Genomic DNA, 21,507 nt, shown 5'->3' on the forward strand with positions numbered 1-21,507 from the left:
TGACATGAATTTACGCTTCAAAAATACATGTACAACATCTATGGAGTTATTTTGCATTCACGCCTCTATTGTGATAGTTTCGGTTTCATTTTTAAAAATGAAATTATTGTACTATAACAATGTTTACAGTATTACTCAGTTGTTACTTAAATTTAATCGTCAAATATTCACTTGCTAGTCCGTAGTTCCCAACATTAGTTCTAGTGCTACACAAATTTGACAGCTGGGAGGAGCGCGTTCAATCCAACAGACTCTACTAGTCAAATGCCGAACGCCCGGTCGTGGAAATGCAAGATGGCGCAGGCTATATTTGAGGTGCTCGAAGGTAAGAATAATGTGTTAATATCATGCCACTATAACCTTAACGGCTCGGTGGTGCATTTCAAATCAATGTGATTTATCGGCACAATTCTATAATGTATAATACCCAACGCAAATTAATATTTGGCTCGTGTTTTTGTTACGACACCACGTATAATTTAATTCAAAAAGGATAAACGGGCAACTAGGTAATGCATAAATTGAATGTCAGATGAGATGCATCCACGAAATCAAATTTCAAATGATACATCACGTGCAATTCTGTAGGTCTACCTATTTTATCGTGGTGTGTTATTACCTGTCTATGGTTTTAGCCATTGGATAATATACAGTAATTATACACGATACACATCTGAAGGCATACAGCTTGATTCAAAATTACACGTCGCGCCTGGTGGAGAAGCAGATTGTCATTCACAAGACTTATTTTTCAATGATGCACCAATGCATGTAATCCAATGAACAGGATTGACATTTCTCTCCAGGCATGGACAATCAGACAGTCCTGGCGGTCCAGTCATTGCTGGATGGTCAAGGGGGTGTTCCTGACCCAAATAACCAAAACGTCTCTGGGACGCCAGCTATCCAGTCCATGGGTTTGTAAATGGATGCTTGCATACGTACAATTTTCTGTTTCACTGTACACACATCTATTTTTTCCCCATAGATGATGAAGATGTATTCTTGTGCGGAAAATGTAAGAAGCAATTTAATTCCCTGCCAGCCTTCATGGCACACAAACGTGAGCAGTGCGGGTCGAATGTCCCTTCCTTATCGACTGTGTCCTTGGCCTCCACCAATGCCTACACATCGGTTCCCTCCATCACGTCAGGACCTAATGCCAACAGGCAGGTGAGAAGACAGCATCAATCAAAAGGAAAATCATACATGATGCAAATTACTTCTGTAGCACAAAAGTCCCAACTTTTTCTCACGATATTTCAACGTCTCATAAATACAATTGTATTAATCGTAATGCCATGGCTATGTTCTGACAGAATTAATTTTGTGGGTCCCAAATATAGATAAGGTTATGGCACGGTTGGGAAGCATAGAAATGGAATGCTGCTTCACTCTGTTTCGGTAATTAAAGCTTCCCTGGTGGAGGTGTTTCTCGACCTTATCTCGCGTTACTAAAATTTGTGTGGGTTACGTTTATCCTGCAGGTGTCCACCTACATCACAGTGCCACCCTCCCCTCTAACACACACGCTGGTTCAAGGCAACGTGCTGGTCAGTGATGACATTCTTATGTCTGCCATCTCAGCTTTCACCTCCATTGACCAGCCAATGACTACTATGCAGACACCCGTACAGGTTACACAATTTACATCACATTTGACTAAATTAGAACCGTTTTGCTTTAACTCCTTTATCGTTTGCCTTTCCAGAGTAACCCAGGCATGCATACAACTGGCGTATCATACCTTCAGCACCACCACCCTCATCATCCCCAACATCAGCCCACTCACACACTTCCTCAGAGCCAGACACCAGCCCACCCGCTGCCAGGAGGACAACCTGGCCAGCAGCCTCTTGTATCTTCACACGTTCCCGCCAGCCATGGCAACTCAGTAGTTCAGGTCTACAGCACACTGCCCCACATGGTCGGTGGCGGTAATGCAGACATCCACCCGCTGGGTCTGCATCCATTCCATCCTGTACAAGTGAGTAGAGAACAACGGCTTTAGAAGTGTTTTGTGGGTTCACGTGGGGTAACTGTACACTGTGAATAAATTATTGAATTGTGAACCGCAAATATGCTAGGGTTTACTGTAGTCCAATACAAGAGCCATATCAAAAGTGTTCACTTTGAAGGAGATTTTCCAGTGTATGATTTGTTATCATGACACTGTTATATATGGCATAGGTGCCCAGCCAGTGTGTGGAGAGTCAGTCTTTCACCACGCCTCCTGTCTACAGTCCGGGAAAGCTGGGCATCAAAACCAAGACGTGTAGCATTACCACCAACATAGCTGAGCTGGGCGAGTTTGAAAAACTCATTGGCCCAAAACGGCCTCGAAGTAGCAAAAAAGGCTCAGATGGCGTCATAGGTATGTATGTGTATGGTTCCTATGTATGCAGCTTCATTTTAAAATGGAGCCAGCACTGGTACACCAATAGATCAGGATTATAGAATTGTGATTTAAAACAACATCATTGTTTATTGCTAGTGATGTCTACTTCAAAAAAATCTGGTGGTATCACATTTTTTACACTTTGTACATTAAGTATTTGTGCCACCTGTCATTCAGTGGGAAAAGAAGGTGATTTGAGGTACTGGTATTATTTTTGGACGACGCACCAGCCCTTATTTGCGGTGATGTGTCTTCGAGCAGAGGCCAATTTTTGAGGCATACGCTTTCGACTACTACTGATGCTACACCAAATAACTTAAAACAAACACATTGGCATAAAAAGTTGAGGTGAACGATGCATGTTCGAGTGTGAATATGTTCCTTTTGATTTTCCTCAACAGAGTCGCTGAAATCCAAAGGCCCAAAGCTGAAGTGTAATTTCTGTGACAAAATCTTCTCCAAAAATTTTGATCTTCAGCAGCACATTAGGAGGTGAAGTACTCATTTAAAGACGTACTCGCTCTTATTACAGAAAGAGCTCACTTCCTCACAACTTTGCCATACTTTTTTTCCCCCTCAGTCATACAGGAGAGAAACCATTTCAGTGCATCGTGTGCGGCCGAGCCTTTGCCCAAAAGTCCAATGTGAAGAAACACATGCAGACACACAAGGTCCTCAGTGATTTGTCAGTACTCTTCTGCATTGTTGTAACATGCAGTGGTCTAAAACGGCACTTTCTACTGTTGGTCATTCCTTTGTGGTATGAAAGCAATACAATCCAACACAGACTTCGTAAAGATATCATCCCTCTCTTGTCATTAAGGTGTGGCCTATGGGTGTGGCCAGCACAGTGTCAAGGCTGCCTATCACCGTAAAGGTGGTGCCGGTGGCAGCCAACGAGGAGGAGGAGGAGGCCGGTGGGGACCAGCAGCGGCAATGTGAACTGGAGGAGGCGGACACCCAAAACCAGATGTCTCAGGAAGACGACGCAGCCGCAATGGGTACATTAAAACCGCTTTAATGCAGGCATTCACTTATATTTTGCGTCATGTCAACTCGAGTGTCATTCACAACTACAATATATTCATCTGCAATAAAGTGAGGAGGAGAAAGTAAAAATTCATCTGGAAGATACTCGGTTATAGATACCTGAAAAAAAATTCTACTTATGGAGAGTAACAAAGTATTTTTGAACTTCATTACTTCCCACCACAATGCCCATAAATGACAGGTTTGGCTACAGAAACTTCAGGGGAAGCAGAGGAAATCGTGCCAGAAGCCCAGGCGGACGTGGAGGCCGCTTGTGGTGACTCTGTGCCCTCCCAGCCTCAGAATCAAGACGGTCCAGGTCAGACCAAACAGATTGTGGTGGTCGACAGCTCCTACCAGTGCCAGTTCTGCTCGAATAAGTTCAAGACCTACTTCCAGCTGAAGTCCCACATGACCCAACACAAGGGGGAGCAGGTGAGCTAAGGCCCAATGATGTGGTTCTTATTTACTGTGAGGTGTCATCAATTGTAGCAAACATATGGTATGACGTGTACACGTCAAGATGCTGCTTCCTCTGTCAGGTTTACAAATGTGTGCTCAAGTCCTGCTCCCAGACCTTCCAGAAACTGGATCAGTTCTTGGAGCACATCAGGACTCACCAGGAACAGCTGACCTACCGCTGTCACCTCTGCAGCAAGGAGTTCCCCTCTTTGTTTGAACTGGGAGTCCACCAGTACTCCCACTGCTTCAGCCCACAGCAGAACCCACGCAAGGAAACCACATTCTACAGGTTGGTGGACCTTCGTGTAGCACTGTGCCTGCAACTGCTCTCTGGGTCATCTGCTTGTTTCTAGTTCATTGCACATGTCTGCAAGCACTAATGACTTCAAAAAAAGCTAATTTGTTTTAACACATGCGGATTTGTCCACAGAGTACAATATTCCATATTTATGATTGGCAGGGTGAGGGTTTCATTAGGTAAATGCAACCTCCAATTAAAATCTCAGTCACTCTGAATCATTCACAGGTGGTAAATAGTTGAAGCTTTGGCCGGGGTCAGCTTTTATGAGCGTTTTCTGTTGTCTTCAGGTGTGTGAAATGTCAAAGCAGATATTCCACCCAAGAATCTCTAGAGCAACACCTTCTGACCGCTACACACAACTTTCCATGCCCACACTGTCAAAAGGTACCACACACACACACACACAGAGGAAACGTGATGCCTAATAATGATGAGATATTTAATAATAATGAAAAATAATAGATGTTACTACTATATAGTTGTAAGGTAATTATTTTTTTCCAGTAAAGAGAGAAATACATAGCTTACCTAGCAGGCAGTTTCTGCTGTCATTCCAGCTTTCATCAAAGCTGTCACAATTTGTATCCTCGCGTGACGCGTCTGAAAGCAGTTGATCGGCTTAGGAAAACCTTCAAAGTAAGCACTGCACTCCTCAGGTGTTCCCATGCGAAAGGTACTTCAGACGCCACCTCCCCACTCATGGGGTTGGAGGGAGGTTCAAGTGTCACATCTGCAAGAAAGTCTTCAAGACAGAACACTACCTCAAACTTCACACAAGGATTCACTCAGGTGTGTAAGACATCCTAAGATGGAATACCGTCATTGATTCGCTACGGAACGTAGATCACGATCACTTGGAGAGAATTTGTAACTGCTTTTTTAAAGCCAGTGGGGGGCTGAGTAGGTTGTCCGCAACTACTGGACTGTTTTGGAAAGTGAAACTAGGGACAAAATGTTGACTAAGAATTTGAGTTAGATACACGTTCCTCCATTTTTCAGGGGAAAAGCCATATAAATGCTCCGTGTGTGAAGCCACTTTCAACAGGAAAGACAAAGTCAAGCGCCACATGCTCATTCATGAACCCTTCAAAAAATACAAGTGTCCTTTCAGGTAAGGGGGCAAAAGTCAATAAAATATAAAGTATAGATTTTTTTTTTTTTTTTAAATCACACCCTTTATCTCGCTTTTTTCCCCCTCAATTAGGACTCATGTAGGCTGCACCAAAGAATTCAACAGACCGGATAAGCTAAAGGCACATATTCTTTCACATTCAGGTCAGTAGTTTGTCCACTTCATGAATTTAACACTTACTACACGCCCGTACTTTGATATAGATTTTACTGGATTAAATTTGAAATTCATATTGGAAAGAAAATTTGAAACCGACACATACTCTGGTACCTAATGATGGGAAAATTCATTTAAATTAAATGTCAATTACAAGCTTGGTCCAGAACAAATTAAACTCCCAACTTAAGGTACCATTGTACTTGAAATGTTCTTCTTGTTGGTCCAAATTGTAACATAACGGGTAATAAAAGACAAACCAATAACAGTTTTTTGCTCTGGCAATACTTTCCACAGTGAGATTCATATCCCGGTGACGTCTCCACCTGTGTTTTTACCTCCAGGCATCAAGCCCTTCAAGTGTCTGTTCTGTCAGAAGGCGTTCAGTCGCAGGGCTCACATGCTCGAGCACCAGCAGTCGCACACTGACAATTATCGCTTCCGGTGCTCCGCCTGCAACAAAGGCTTCTCCAGACAGAGTTACTATAGAGACCACAAATGTTCAGGAGCTGGGAACGGAAAGAGACACGACAGCGAGAGTGCAGAAGAAGACGTGGAGCTGGACAGAGGGGACGAACAAGTTGGGAGGAGCTGTGACCATCTTACAAGGCAGACAAGGAGGTTAAGGACCAGCAGACATGAGTCGAGGGAAGGTGACAACCCGGAAGAGGTGGGAACCGACGCACATGAGGGAGAACAGAACTCAACAAATGAAGGCGGTCAAGCTACATCGGCTGTGGCCGCCAGTGAAGTTGACGGACTTGAAGGGGATGCATCACAGTAGAGAACTCATGAACTCATTGAATGCTATGTTTATGGATTTAAGGATGAATGAGTAAATGTTCACTGGATGTGCAATAAGTATTTTGTTTTATATTAAAACATGATTAAACAAACTTAGAAGTGGTAGTTTTTTTCTGTTACATGGGGGAGGGTAGGAATTCCATTGAGTTTTAAAGGTTGAGTTGCCACCACACAGAACGAACAGTCGAACACACACGTGATCAGATAAAAAAAAAAAAAAGATTCCAATGATATCCCATTCACTCTCATTGGAAATGTTCCCAAAGCAAAATCCCCTTCTGCGGAGGTTATGTTAACATAAATTGTTATTGTAAATCTACTGTACAAGATAACACACACAGGTTTGTTTTAATATTTTGAATTTAATTAAGGTGACCAGTTTATTGTGTTTTCACCCACATATTGCATTAGAAAACCTCTTATGTTACAAAAAAAACATTTGTTATTTACAGCAGATTGAGTTTTACATGCAGGAATCTTAACACCTGCAAGTAAAATAAGCAGAGGGGTGTACTATGATCTGTAATTTTTTTTTTTTTTTTTAAATGCCAAGTATTGGGATTAAAAAAATGAGACCAAAATCAATCTTTTCAAAACCAATAATGCGACCTGTACAACTTAGTGTACAATTCAGGGTGTGCTGAGTTTCAGTTAACATACGTTTGACTGTGGGTGGTTCATTCAGCCACATCCAAAGTTAGAAGATTGCAAATCACGGTCCATCACGGTTAATGGTGGAAAATCTACATCTTGGTGTCATGTTTTACATCACAAAATCATGGTATTTGAGAGGGGATGTGTAGACTACAGTATATTAACTGCATCTATTTGCTTAGTAGAAATTAAATAACTGACCCCAAACATGATATTTTTGTTCCTATTCTATTGTCGCTCATTGTGTGTAGTAAACACATTTTCAAGAACATTGTTAGAATTTTGTACTTGCCGATTCACAAACAACACTTATTTGGTGTCTAATGAAGAGTACATCTTCTAAAAATGAAGACATGGACACTGCTTATTATTTCGCACTAATTTCTTGTTGTTGCTGTAAAGTTTACAAAAATAAAGTGAAAAACCTCAACAATATTAACTAATTAATCTCTCATTAGAGCTTTTGAATAGGGAGGCTTTTAAAAATATCACATTATTGTTCACCTATCTATGCAGCCTATTTTAAAGCAGGAAGTATTTAAGTGATAAAAACACATCAACAGAACTCAGTTTGGCTTCACTTTCATTTTGGTGTTTTTCCATTTCACAATACTTGCAATTCCCTAAAGGATGCACCGTTGTGTGTGTGCGTGTGTGTGTTGTCATCTACTTCCCAAAACACAATACCGGAAATCATGACAAATTGATATCAGTGAAGACGTTTTTCCCCAGCCACACAATACCAGCCTAAACAATGGTCCTATAAAACTAGGACTCTTTTTCAATGCTGCCATTGCAGTAAGCCTCTAACATGAAAAGTACTGCTAACTATAGTCACAATCATGGAGCCGTTCCGGGCTGCTTCTCACGGCTTGTCTCAGAAACGAGTGTGATAAGCACCATAATTTGCTTGAATGTGCATCATCCTGCTGATGTTTCGTCTTTCTTCTGAAAGGCATCAGCCAATACTAATAAAGTCTTGTTAGCGGGAGAGATGCAGGTGAGGAAAGCGACAATCATTATGGTAGAGGTTGATTAAGAGCGATACAATCTGCTTAATTTTGCTAACCCAGAAACCTAGCAACATAGCAATGGCTAGTTTCACTAATAAGCAACTAGACAAGACTCTAATGCTGCTTCCCAGTTGCTTGCTGACTTTAAAATGGTCAGAAGATGGGGTGGAAAACACTACCAATGCGTAATATGACGCTCATTCGAAAGTGCAGGATCAATCTGGGTGGTTTTGGTTACAAGAGACTATCAATTAAAAGCTTTCTTTCCTTTGGAGGTGGAGGCAATAAATATGCACGCCCTGGGCATGGACCCCCGTTGGCCAATATGAAGGGAGGGCTCCCCAAGTTCAATCTGGCGGTCTCGATCCCAGTACCTGGCGCTTTGACGCCACAGTTGCATCATAACATCACTCTTGTCCAAAGCCTTCTGTTTCCTCAATGGCAAACATCATCTTCTCCTTCAGCTGTTCATAGCTCTTATAAGGTGGCAAGTCCAATCTGTTGAAACTGGGCAGTGGAGAGAAAAAAAACATTAGATCGTACACTTCTGTGTCATTGGGATAAATTGTCAGCTTTTTGTTTATCTGTAGCACCAAGGTGGTTATAAAACACATCTCCTCTCAGATTGATTGCATAAAATATTCACATGTAGTAAACACAATTGGTTATCCCTTTTCTGATCATAGTATTCGACCGCAAACAGTGAGACAGAGGCCGGTTGCTACTCACTGACAGTAACAAACCTCTCGTTTATATAATTTTTACAGATGGCGTTAGCATCTCCACCATGAGCAACTGTTAGTAAAAAGATTGACAGTACCCCTAGAACTTCAGATGCAGTCAAACAGAATTTTGCCAAACTGAGATGACTCTTGTGAGGATAAGCCGTTTAAATATTAGTTCTCCAAGACAAGAAACGTACGTAAAATGTAAGAGACATGTGATCAACATGCATTATGTGGGAACTGTTACAAATTGTCAAAAGAAAAGCACATGGGTCTTTTATATAAATGTATGCTATCAAGTCCGATTTGACATCTGTGGTATTTTCTTGCTTTAACTCCTCAGTAGCTTCTTTCCGGAAACAACAACTTCAGCATCTTGAATCAGTGAACTCACCATGTGTGACTTCTGGGAAGCCAGTTTTCCTTTCCCACCTTCTCAATACAGAATTTCTGGGGACCGTTGCTTCCTGTAAAACAAAGCATGCAGCAGAATGAGATATTTTATCGAGTCATTAAAAAATGAATCTGTGTGACTGTTTAAGAAACGCAAATGACCTCAGGTTCAAATGAAGCCTTCTCAATTTCATTCAGAATATGGTCAAACTATTTTGTTTGCCTCTCCCTCCCTAACCTAATTAATCCGACGTTGGCAAAGCCTCACACTTGTGGAAAGCTCCTCTCTGGCCAACTTCAAAAATCTTACCCATGAGGTCGGCAAAGCCTCCGACAGGAAGACGACAGGTACCAGTGACAAACTGAAGCAGCCTCATCCTCTTCTCATTGTCCATCTCTTTTATGAACTGCAGAGAAAACACCCAAGTAATTATTTCACTGGTCATTACATTAAGTACATTTGTCCAGTTTAATGAGATCCAGTGGAAGAGCTGTAACAATAATTCTGCCTTCATAAATGCCCATCGTCATCAACTTTATCTTTCTAGCACTCAAATACACATCTGAAAAGATAATCTCTATTGAGAACATCTTTATAGTTTTGATGCTGACCTGCCAGAACCACATGATCTGCTTGCTGCCACGGGCATAGTGTCTGTAGATGGTATTTCTTTGCCAGTCTGCAAGGTCAATCTCCTGCATGCCACAAAGCATCACCTGCGAGGACAAAATATGTCAAATGTAAAACTTAAAATCAAAGGCGGAAAACCTTTTTTCTAAGCGGTAGCATTTAATTTATGAAACAAGTGACAATGACTGAGTATGTAAATATTTGTTGTGATTACTTTTACAATTCCAGTGTATTATGTAAATTGTGCAGATTTCTGTACAAGTGCCCATACTTCCAGCTCTTTGGCATCAAAATACTGCAGGTACTGCTGTGGGAGGACCTCGTTGAAGCCTTCAAAAAATGCCTGGGTCTGCTCTTCCACTCCTCTAGACAGCCTCCACTCTGCTACCAGCCTGCACACCACACAAAACAGAGTGATTTGGGTAAAACTTCACATCTCTGTCCGACATTAAAACAAGTACCATACCAGCCTCTGTTACAGCTCTGGTACTACAACTGAAGGCAAAATTCAGAAACAGAATCTATCAGCGCCCACCTAATGTACTCCTCCTTGTTCTCCTCTGTTACTTGGATCTCCCCTCCCTCAGGTTTCAGGTCATGCGTGGTGATTTCCCCTAGGATTTCCTTGTCAACACAAAAGAACATTTCCAGGCCGCACTCTTCGATGTTGTTGTCCCTGTGGGGCAGTGGCGACAATCACGACAGACCAAGACATTTGTGGGACTTGATAAAACTATTGTTTCTTCCACCGTTGAAGCTGAAACTTAATAGCGACTGTGGCTTCCCTTTCCCACATGCAAGAGCATTACACTAACTTTGTATACTGTAAAAATCCACACAAAAAAATCAACTCAAATCTGCGCTATGATAGGAAGTGCAAAGGATGAACCGCAATGTAGCATAATAATGTACACCAAGGAACAATGAGTGCTCAGAACCTACTTGATCCAAATGAGGGAGTTGTAGAACTCTGGGTCGACTGACTCGAGGTCTTTGAGGGCCAAAGGCTTGTTCAAGATACGCTTGTAAAATGGCAGTGAGAAACCCGTGTCTATGAACTTGCTGTGGAAAAGTGCCTAAAAAGGAATAGAAGTGCATCGATTGAAAATTTTCAGTCATCTTTGCTGGGTAAACTGGCTTATACAAGACAAGGACTAACCATGGCAATGAAGCGGCCAATGAACTTGAAATACTTAAGGTGGTCAGGATTTATGGAAGAGGCGGGGTTGATCTGAAGACCGTAGTTTTCTTTTCCAGCATATTCAAAAAGGCAGTACATGGGGTTCAATACTTCATGGGACAACAGGAAAAACCATTCCCTGGAAGAGAGCGAGAGTACAGGCGTGGAGGGGCACGAATGGAAAAATAAATAAATGAAAAAGATATGTAACAATATGTCAAGGTTCAGCTGTCAGTGAAATGTGGTAGGAACACATTACAGCGGTTAGCAAGTCGGTGAGCATTGTGGGCCAAGTGCATCCCACGTCTTCCCCACAAGTTAGCCGTCAATGAGCAGTTAATTGAATCAGAACTTGCAGTATTATGTGATACTGAAATTAAAGCCTCTGGAAAGCGAAAGAGGACAAGTGCGTAAGACTGCAGGAGAATGTGCACAGCATGCACACAGCAACAGATTTGGCAGGCCACATTTTGGGGCTGCTCCTCCCAGAGAGCGTGCGCACCTGTCATAAGGCAGTGTGACCGATAGATTTGAGTGGACTGGAGAATGTACACAGACAGAACCGCCTTTTTCTGAATCACTCAAGCAGAAGAATAGTGCCCTATTTACTCCCAGTGAAAAAATAAGTGTCCACTCATTCTTAATTTGCACTTGCCTGGCAACACCTCCGTAGTCCAGGCCTTCTTCTCCAGGGAAGATAATCCAAAGTCTTCTTCGCAAATCCTGAGCGTTGAAGCTCATTATCTAAAATGTTAAGATTTCTGCATTGATAACTCCATTTATTGTAGTCACAAAAGTGCCATAGAATTGTTGTATTTGATTTCGACATGATGACTGCTTGTGTCATTACTAAAGACAGATGATGGTTTTATGAATATTGTTTCAGAGCCTGGGCTGAAATGGGCTTCTGCTTCCTGGTTCTATTAAGGCTAAGGAATTTCTGCATTGATAACTCCATTTATTGCAGTCGCAAAAGTGCCATAGAACTGTTGTATTTGATTTGGACATGATGCATGTTTGTGTTATTAGGAAAGTATTTGATTTTGACATGATGCATGTTTGTGTTATTACGAAACAGAAACTTACATTGTGTACATTAACATTATGATTGCTTTTTACGACAACACAATGGCTTTGGACCTCTTCTTACCTGCTGGAAGGATTCCTCAAACAGAGTTTTCCGTGACACGTTGATCTTGATGTGTTGAGGCATGGCCAGTTGCTAAATGAAAAAGGGAAAATATCATAAACTTCAAATCACAGTGATTAAAATTTTAGCAACTCGAGTGATATTTTTTTTTGCTTGAATTTTAAACTACTTTGAGGATTAAGGATTCAAACTATAAATGTAATTTTACCACCTGTTCTGTAACCAAGAACAATGGTATGGAAATTAACCTTTAAAAACGGTGGCAAAAAAATCATGTGAGTTACTTTCCATGGCAGTCACTGATGAGTTAAAATTCAAAGTTGCAACAATTTAGTGCAACCTTTGTGAAGGTGTTTATTTATGTTATTGGGAAATTTTCACGGAATAATACATGTCTATGAGAGAATTCAGGTGTGTGTCAGTGTATCTGGAAAGGTGCACAATTTGACACATAATAGCCTGGCTCAAATGTTTACTGACTGTTCTATTTTTAATCCACGCTTCTGTCAAGCAGGAAGTGCTCTCACAATTGAAACACATTTTTTCCACATTGTGCCGATAAATGGCCCAGATTTTTGGGTGCAGTGTAAAACACAATCTGTACATAGGAATATACAGATATTAATCTAATAATTTATGTGCTGTTCTGACTCTTACCTGGCACCAAAATCTGAAGTATTGTACTTTGGCTTTGAAGTCTCTGACGTAGGTGATCTGAGGTCCATTTTCACTGGAAACAACACAAGTGTAACTTAATATGCGCAAGGGATGTAAACAGGTGAAGTTTATGATTTACGTCATCAACGCTTATTATATTGTCACAACATGCCAGTTCACTCGTCCTGTTTTTCAACAACTGCTCGCGTGACACTGTGCACAATTCTGCAAATATGCCCATGAGTCATCTGAGGTGCTTCCCCTGAGCAAATGTCAAGACTCAAGACTAACAAAAGTGGATATCCCTTGCTTATTAGAATATGATGTGGAGAGGTCTAGAAAGAGAGCGGTACAGTAACATGCAATACAACAGAAACATTAGAACTCAATACACACTTTCCTACATTGAGTTTATGCAAGGAAAACGGACCGCCAGGAATTATTCCTGGCAGAATGTGATTTGTACAGAACAAAGTGACTCAAAAATGAAACATTATGAATAAGTGTGTCTAACCTATTCACTTACCATAACTAGACTGTAAAATGCATGGACTTTAAACATCCTCAATTCATCCACAATATAAAAGCTTAAAACACGACCTCACTCCCTAATGTGGTATTTCTCTTTGTATCTTGTTTTTTGTAACTGCTGGAGGACCTACAGTGAGGATTTTCCGGTGCGGGGGTCAATGTAGGTGGTAGTTCTCCTGTTGTGGTCTACAAAATAGGGAATGCCATCGACAGTAAACCTCATCTCCCATCCTTCTGGAAGTGGCTTTTCATTCAACAACCTAAAATAAGATGAAAGTTAGGCTAGTGAGTATTTTTAGATGTGTCACACAGAAAATGTAGCAATAATAAATAAAAAAACAACAGATGAGTGACAGCAATTGCTTCTAAGCACAGTTAATACAACTTAAATAATTTTCTAGGAATAGCACCGAAAATATCAGCGCTAGAACAACAAAGATAAAAATACTGACCCTTGTGATCGTGGGTCTTCCCATTGAGTTGACCGTGTAGGATGATGCACAAAATACACTCTTCCATTGCTGTCGGTTCTCTTCTCTAAACAGGAAGCCACAAATCAATAATCAAAATTAGAAATCAACAAAAATAATTGGAATTATACTGCTAAGATTCGTGCAATGTACTGTTCTAGTAGTGTTTTTGTTGCCATCATACACTGTAAAATCTTATATACAGTACGTTTGGACAAAAATCTGTGAATTCACTGTTTTTTTGGGAAGAATCTTGATTGACCACGAGTTCTTTCTCCCTCAATTTTCCAATTTTCATATTTGTATGGACGCATGCCCTGAGTTGGGCAGGCTTGACCAGTACAAAAAATACATGGCGCATTCTGAGCCAACTGTGCTTGTGACAGAACTAAAATATTCCATAGAAACAAATGTGTGCTGCAGTATTCATGTGTATATTTTGCTGAAATGTCAAAAAGACAAATAATTGTGAAATTTCAGTACAGCATAATTCAGAATAGGTGTTTGAGCCAACATTCAACCAATACAAATTCTGGTTCACTTACAGTTTGTATTAAACAGTCCTAGTCATCATGCTCTTCACATTTTGACAACACAACACTTAGAAATTGATCACCAACAGGCTTTGTTCTCAGAGGGGAGCCACTAAGCTCAGAGTGTCATGAAATGTAATCAGCAGGTCGCAACAGAAATACAGTGAGAACAGAAGAATTAGAGAAAGGCATAAAAGTGGATGTCATCAGAAATCCCGCTAAGTTGCTGTACTGTTTGACACGTGCATTCAAAGGTTTGAGAGAAGGTCAAATTACAGTCACCTGTAAAAATATTTGTGCAACTTACACTTGTTAGCCAACAAAGGAGTGCAGAGATCTTACCCCATCCATTTGGCAGAGGTCCAAGAGGATCATACTCCTTATTTTGTGAGGCTGTCGCCTGGTCCTGTCCCTACGTAAGAATTGTGATTACAAACAAATAACGTTTGACAATACAGGACTAGTTTTCTAGACATCATTTTGAAATGTGCAAAGTCACTAAAAGGTTATATCATCGACTTATTTTTACAATATTACATCTCACCCCAATTATAAACCTCTGGTTGAACTGTTGCATGGCTCCTTGCAGCTGGCTGCGCTGGTGCTGCCACTGTTCATAACTGCGCACAGTCTCCACTGTGGGACGCTGCCACGTGGTGGTCCGTGTAATGTGGTCGACAAAGTAAACGCGGCCCATCTGGTCAACACGACGTTCCCAGCTAAGGACAGTGGACAAGGGACAAAAAAAACACATCATGCACCAAGTGAACAAGAGTCTCAATTGTCTCACAGAACCGAGTCCTTTTAGGTGTAAAGCCGAATAAAACTGTAAAACTGCAAAGCTCAAGACAGAAGACATTAATCCACAGACAACAAAAAGGTGGGGGCACTTGATCACAATAAAAAAAATGGTTTAAATTATGTTGAGTATTTGCTCTGACAAAAAAAAAAAAAAAAATCTCAGAAAATTTGAAAAAGATGTGCTCAAATTGTAGAAAGATGTTTTTACCCTGGGGGTAAGGGATCAGGGCGCTCCCATGTTGTTTTCTTTTCTACATGGTCAACAAAATACAACCTGCCGTGCTGATCTATCCTCTGCTCCCACCTAGAAAGAAACACAAAAACAAGATGTTACATCAATGGTCACCAGGCTTTTTGAATCTGAAAGCTATTTTTTAGGTACGGATAGGTTAACACTTTCACACAAAATAAAACATTTGCTGAAATTACCAATAATTATATGTTATAATTGTATGTCTATGTAATTGTTATAATTATTTGTCTGTGTGAAGACACTGAGCATTTGAATGACTTTGCACAATAATTACTAAGAATGATTTAATCATTGTTGTGATATGCGGAGTTTAATTTCACTGATGAGCTATCTTAAAGAATGGTTTACAGCCCACTCAAATAATCCTCGAGGCCAACCTGGTGCTCCTGGGCTGCACTTGAATAATAGCCATATCATGCAAAATCAAGTTTTTGGGAGCTTTAAGCCATGTTAAAATGATAATTTCGCACCAAAAAAACACCTCCAAAGTGGAGGTTTCTTCCATTCACCCCTCCGCTCATTCCTTATCTCTTAACACCAGTCCCGCCTAATCCAAGATAACGACCGGTTCCTCACTTTACGACAGTGAGGAGCCTCCCTCATACTGTCCCTGCAGACTAAACACAAAAATAATAAAGAAGCTTTTACCCAGGAGGCAAAGGTCCAGAGTTGGCTGCAGGGACTCTGGATGAGGCACCAGTGCCAATGGTGCTCATTGGCTGTCTGGTTGCTGGAGGTCCAGAGGTAGATGGTACAGTTGGAGTGTTCCTGTTCGAATTTATCGAAGGACTGCAGTCTGGGGTTGCTGAGGGCCCTGGGACAGCAGCACGCACAGGTGTCTCTGAACCCGACGGACCATTGCTGCTTTCTGCCGGTGTAGAGCTATTGCTGGAGGATGCTAAGGAGAAAAACAGTCACTTGGTTTTAAGAAATGTTAATAGTCCTAACTGTCCTAATACTGTCAAAATGTGAATTTAGATTTAACCAGAGGTGCCAATAACTATGGAGGGTGCAATGCAGAAATTATGAGCTTGGTCACAAAACAAATGAAACTGCTATGTCAAGATACCAACGTGCTACATATTGCAAATCCACCAAGGAAAATCTTGGTGATGATGCAACAATGAAAACATCAAGGAAGTGGCACAAACTACAGTACTGTCAAAAAGGAAATGTGCATCAGATAGGGATTATCATCATTACAATTAACCACAGAGAGTCACCTCCCACATACACACGCCTGCGCCACACACACACTTCCGTGTCGATAGAGTTTCTATGAAAAAGCCATTAAAAATGCAGCTTGGTAAATGACAGACCTGGAGAAGAGGTGGGCCTGCACGGGGTTGGAGGTGGAGGTCTGGAGGGTCTGGGTGGTCGCAAAGGCCGCACGCTTCCTGTCGAGACCAGAGGAGAACCAGAGGTGGTCCCTGACCGTCGACCCCGGGGAGATGAGCGGTGGTCTACGCTGTCCAAAGCAGGGGAACTATCTCGGCTGTGTCTATGAGCGCAAGGGGTTGCACGAGATAAATCAAGTTCAAATTAAAGTGAAACTTGATTCGAAGAACTCACAAGAAAAATGTGAACTATCTCCCTTACCTTGGGGTATGTTCTCCATTAGAACGGGATTCTCCATTTGACAGATCTGAAGATCAGTAAATGTATTAAGGACAACGACTTGATAAACTGAGAAAACCTTGACAGGATTTTACAATGTTTTAACTTGAAGAGTTACAATTCCTCCAGCAATCCTTGATATTCCCTGGGACCACCCTACCAACTTACTCTGGTGGGCGACTTCAGCCTTGGCAAACATTTCAGGGTCAACTGTCATTCCGTCCAGGCAGACAGAAAGGTCTCCCACTACCTCCCTCTGGTCTCGGTCTGTACACAGCTGTATGGTCTGCACCACGTCAGAGACTAAATGAAGGCAACCAGGGAAATATCATCAGTCTTGTTACAGATTCCAATTGAAATCCTACGCAGCATTTTAACAGGAGTTGTTGTGGAAGCCAATGAACTCGGAAACTCACTTTTCATGTTGTTAGATTTGAGTGTGGCACTAATGTCCAACTTGGCCATACCAAGCACAATGTCGGACTTCAGGGTTTGGTGGCTCCACACTCGAAACACCAGTTTGCTGAAGGGAGTCACAATCCTGTCAAAATAAAATACAAGTCTCAACAACTACATACTACTAAGTTATACAGTTGTACGCGCAGTAACCATTCAACAGAGGATATGATGTAATCTTTCGCTATATGCAACCTGTTGAGCCAGTACCTCATTTTGGCAGGTCACGATTAAACAGAGCAGTCATATTGGAGAGTATCAGTGTGAAGGCCACAGTTTCAAATTAGCATTTTGCAAGTAAAAATCACTTGTTACTCTCCAACACATCAGCCACTGTAGCTTGTGTGAGCAGCAAAACCATTGTGTTGTTCTGAAAGCAAACAATGGCATTGAGAATCTATTCAGGATGCTGACATAAGCAAGCAAACAGCTCACGTTGTCATATTCTCCTACATTTTGTTCAAAAAAAGAGGATGTTTTCAAACCTTAATATTGCGTGAACTTAATTAGACCCAGTCAATCGTATTAATGTCACATGACTGCAATGTAAAACCCATCTAAAAGGATGCCAGAAATGTTCTGGTTAATTACTTGCTTTCACTTGTGCTTTTGTATGCAGCTGTTGGTATATTCAGCTCTTCTCTGTAGCTCCATTTGCTAGCACGATAAATAGATATTAAGGAAAGTCTGAAATTTTGTGAACAAAGGACTTAGATTTAGATTTTCCGTAACTTGAGTCTGTGATGTTCAACAAGAACGATAATGAGAACGTTAACTTAGGGTTAGCTTCCATATGCTAGTTACTTGTGAATACAGCTCATGTGTAGGTGTTTTGTTGTAATATTTTACAGTAAATCACTGGTGTATTTTATTTTTATACTTGAATAACAATGAAAATGTTAAATGACTGAGGTGGATTTAAGTAAAATAATTTCAAGAGTGTTTTACTTCAAGAAAATAGACAGTCACAGGATATTTGACTGATGGCTGATGATGTTTGACTGATGAACATTTTAAAATGGTGATACTGTTGTCCAGCATATCTTTGGTGGGTTCACCATATTTTGGTGTTGTCACAATTTTTGACAATGAAAACAAAATGCGGAAAACAAAATGCTTATTCAGGGACATGTCGATTCAGGTCCCACAATATCATATGATACGCTCGTTATGCAACGCCTCTGAGCACGGTCTAAAGTCTGAGCCTGGCAGACTGCAGGAAAGAATTGCAAAAAGAGATTGCAGACATTCAAATCACCACAGTGACTAATGTTTGAGTGAAATGCTCAGTAAATTGTCCTTGTTTAAGTTTGCGGCAAATCCAGACACGAGAATAAAGCCTTGCATTTGTACTTCTCTGACCACATATTAATTTGTAAACTTCCTTGCTCATCTTACACCGTGAGTGGCTGCTTCCATTTGGGACTGTGAGTGTTGTTGCATTTTTCGGTTTTCTTGGACTGGCCGTCAACAGTAACTTCCACATAAGGACTGGGACCAAACCAGTTCTTCTTGTTTTCTTTAAGTTTTGCTGATAGCACTGTAACAAGAAGACAGAGAGTATGAGCCAGGCCAGAAGATAGTAAGACACAAAAAAAAAAAAAATCTGTCACTAAGAAACCGGTAATGCACAAAAAAGATTGTTTGAGATACTTGTCATTGACAAAACCATCAGGTAAATTCCATCAGACAGTGAGAATACTCTGAAGAGTTGGATGCTGTAGTGACCGCGAGCGTATGGAATGAATTTTCTTTTTTTCCCCCGTATGTATAATATCTCCCCTCAAATTTTGAAAAAAATGTTTTATACTTGAAGAATTAATTGAGGAAAAAAAAACAGAGAAGGTTGAAATGAAAGCTGAATAAACAAGAGTGAACAAATAAGACAAAAATACTCAATTTACCAGTAATTTGCAGCTGTGCCTTCATAGGGTAACCATTGGAACTGCCTGCCTTGGGGACTTCACTTGCCATGACATAGAGCTGGGGTGAAGCCTGCAGTCTAGACACAAAACAAAACAAACAAAAAACAAATGAAAGAGGTTTCCCAAGGTTTGTGCAACTTGGGAGCACAAAGATGAGCACTTCAGATCAAGTGGCGCAATGGAAAGTAGCATTCAGTAGCGTTTTTGTAAACAAAGAGAGGTCCTGGCAAGTCCACATGAATTATAGACCAGTGAACTTGGTGATTGAGGGTTGCTGTTGCAGGAGCAAGGTAGCCTCCAATTGCCCAGGAGGACTACATCACAGACAGCGGGAGATCTTCCACTTTACCTGCCAGTGTCATGTACGATTTCTGTTTCTGTGATGTCAAGCATGACTCTTTGTACTTGGCTTGAAATCGAACTGCCCCCTCAAAACTGGGTGATTTCAGCACGTAGCTATACAAAATTATGCCAATGTCAGACATGCTATTAAAACACCTGGGAACTTTTCAAAATTGTAGGGAAAAAACAACAATTCTTGTTTTATTCTTGAAAAAAAAAAAACTATTGTGTAAAGGTATACAGAATGTTTTGTGTACTTTTTTGTTAGCTGGTACTTTAACTCATATTTTCCTGTTTTATTATAACTTTATTGTTCCTTCTACTTATTACCTTTTTAACTTTTTATTCTGTAACCATGGCATATTATAAAACTTCTTACAAATATCAATGTTCAATGTTGATATGAACAATAAAAGGCTCTTAATCTGATGCATTTTTCAAAAAGGCTAAATCTGAGACCTCCAAACTTTTGAGCAGTTTATGTTTTAAAGACTAGTTTACTATATTTGTTGTTGGGTTTTTGTGCTAGCTGCAATTTGTCCAAATGGCATGAGTGAATAGCTACTGGATAAAGTTTCAATTCAGTTACATATTTCTCTGCTTAGTCAATAATTAATTGGAATCGCTCACTCATGTGTTATCCGTGTGTACATGACAGCCTTTCTGTCACAAATATCCACATATTTGTATTATACCCTGGCGAGAAACACAATCTTCTCCCCCATCAACCACCTGGAAAAATATGACTACCGTTGTGGGCACAGCAGTAACAATCCTGATCGGACAACCCCGTCAAATAAAACAAAGAGCTCTTACTGTCTTAAGTATTTAATGCCTTTACTTAGTCGATCCAGAGTTACTATAAATAAACGGAACTCATTTCACTGCCGGTTTCGTGATATTATAAAAAGTCGTCAAGCAACAAACGCCACAATCGATTTGAATGACCATGCATGCTACTTGGCGAAATGAATCTTATCAGCGATTACAATTCACCTCCGTCACATCTTAGGCATGCTGCGAGAACAAGCTTGGGGCTAACACCGTATTAAGCCTCTGTTCGTGACTTCGAGGAGCGGTGAGGAAGTATACCGACAAACATCCTGTGAGAATATTTACGCCTCTGGTATGCTAGCCGAGTGCTGAAAACATGTTGAACGCCAGCTGCTACCACTACCACAGCCCAGCTAGCTGCTAGCCTGCTAGCCCGCGTCATCATGGCAGAAACCCCAAAGTCCACGGCTGTCAAAGTATCAATTAAACGCGTGTGAACTTGCCGGGGACTGGTTTCGCTCTCTTACCCGTACTCCAGCAGAGACTCGGGAAATAAACTGACAGCGGTGTAGAAAAGTCCTAGCCCTTGCTCGGCAGGCTGTTTTGGTAGCGGATTCACCTCAAGGAAGCACAAACTTCGACCATCTTCTCAAACTCATATCACGTGACTGGGGTATGAGGCGGAGCATACGCCTTAAGGCTGTGATTGGACAGTCGTTGCATGCGGTCCAAACAAAACACGAAAGTCAGAAACAAAAAATATTAAGATTTTTTTTTCTGCATATGATTTTAAAATGTCTCTGCATTTATAGAGCTACTGTCAGAAACCCAATTGCTTCGTTTATTTCAGTACTTGCATCCAATCAGATTTCGCTTCTGTTGCTATGCAATAAGAAGAAATCTGCCTTCAGTATTCGGCACGCGATGACTACAGACGCCTGCGCTTTTTATCTACACATCGATATCCATATTTTTATTTTGCATTTATATATTCTAAACGTATTTTGTAACTCATGGCAGGAATTACTTTGCGAAAATATTTTATGTCTAAAAAATATATATTTTATTATGATTACGGACAAGCGAACTGCGCAGGAGGTGTGATCTTGGCCCCGTTCAA

General features: G+C 40.9%; 2 protein-coding genes across 3 annotated transcripts; one reads left to right on the forward strand and one right to left on the reverse strand.

The window, feature by feature from the left end:
* Nucleotides 1–175: 175 nt before the first annotated feature.
* Nucleotides 176–6,374, forward strand: znf341 (zinc finger protein 341). 2 transcript variants are annotated; one of them, XM_049755016.2, is made up of 16 exons: nt 176–325; nt 807–917; nt 989–1,173; nt 1,488–1,637; nt 1,712–1,987; nt 2,191–2,374; nt 2,800–2,890; nt 2,979–3,069; nt 3,222–3,399; nt 3,630–3,862; nt 3,970–4,178; nt 4,478–4,574; nt 4,847–4,979; nt 5,190–5,301; nt 5,395–5,465; nt 5,823–6,374. In XM_049755016.2, exons 1-16 carry the CDS (start codon nt 265–267, stop codon nt 6,260–6,262), a joined length of 2,622 nt encoding a protein of 873 aa, XP_049610973.1. In that variant the 5' UTR covers nt 176–264; the 3' UTR covers nt 6,263–6,374. The 2 variants fall into 2 exon arrangements, with proteins under 2 accessions (XP_049610973.1, XP_049610975.1); XM_049755018.1 differs by lacking the exons at nt 176–325; nt 807–917 and adding an exon at nt 1,347–1,404 and having other exon boundaries at nt 1,023–1,173.
* Nucleotides 6,375–6,624: 250 nt separating this feature from the next.
* On the reverse strand, nt 6,625–21,052 carry itchb (itchy E3 ubiquitin protein ligase b). The gene is made up of 24 exons (XM_049755015.1): nt 20,915–21,052; nt 19,251–19,348; nt 18,745–18,886; nt 17,307–17,431; nt 17,059–17,193; nt 16,873–16,918; nt 16,593–16,774; nt 15,922–16,171; nt 15,229–15,324; nt 14,764–14,938; nt 14,562–14,631; nt 13,669–13,753; nt 13,348–13,476; nt 12,686–12,758; nt 12,029–12,100; nt 11,534–11,622; nt 10,858–11,017; nt 10,641–10,774; nt 10,234–10,374; nt 9,970–10,090; nt 9,680–9,784; nt 9,378–9,474; nt 9,069–9,141; nt 6,625–8,456 (listed from the first exon to the last, which is right to left on the reverse strand). The coding sequence occupies exons 2-24, from the start codon at nt 19,318–19,320 to the stop codon at nt 8,357–8,359; spliced, it is 2,670 nt and encodes an 889-aa protein (XP_049610972.1). The 5' UTR covers nt 19,321–19,348; nt 20,915–21,052; the 3' UTR covers nt 6,625–8,356.
* Between the last annotated feature and the right edge of the window lie 455 nt (nt 21,053–21,507).

This window comes from Syngnathus scovelli, chromosome 2, assembly GCF_024217435.2.
Source record: "Syngnathus scovelli strain Florida chromosome 2, RoL_Ssco_1.2, whole genome shotgun sequence".
In the NCBI taxonomy this organism is placed as follows: domain Eukaryota; kingdom Metazoa; phylum Chordata; class Actinopteri; order Syngnathiformes; family Syngnathidae; genus Syngnathus; species Syngnathus scovelli.

Bases quoted from the DNA above. Each gene is read 5' to 3' on its own strand.
- znf341 (XM_049755016.2), top strand. From the start codon at position 265: ATGCCGAACGCCCGGTCGTGGAAATGCAAGATGGCGCAGGCTATATTT. The intron at 1,988-2,190 runs GTGAGTAGAGAA...TATATGGCATAG, and splicing joins ATCCATTCCATCCTGTACAA to GTGCCCAGCCAGTGTGTGGA. The intron at 3,070-3,221 runs GTCCTCAGTGAT...CTTGTCATTAAG, and splicing joins AACACATGCAGACACACAAG to GTGTGGCCTATGGGTGTGGC.
- itchb (XM_049755015.1), bottom strand. From the start codon at position 19,320: ATGGCAAGTGAAGTCCCCAAGGCAGGCAGTTCCAATGGTTACCCTATG. The intron at 10,375-10,640 runs GTAGGTTCTGAG...ACTGCCCCACAG, and splicing joins AACTCCCTCATTTGGATCAA to GGACAACAACATCGAAGAGT. The intron at 9,142-9,377 runs GTAAGATTTTTG...TTTGTTTTACAG, and splicing joins AGGCTTTGCCGACCTCATGG to GAAGCAACGGTCCCCAGAAA.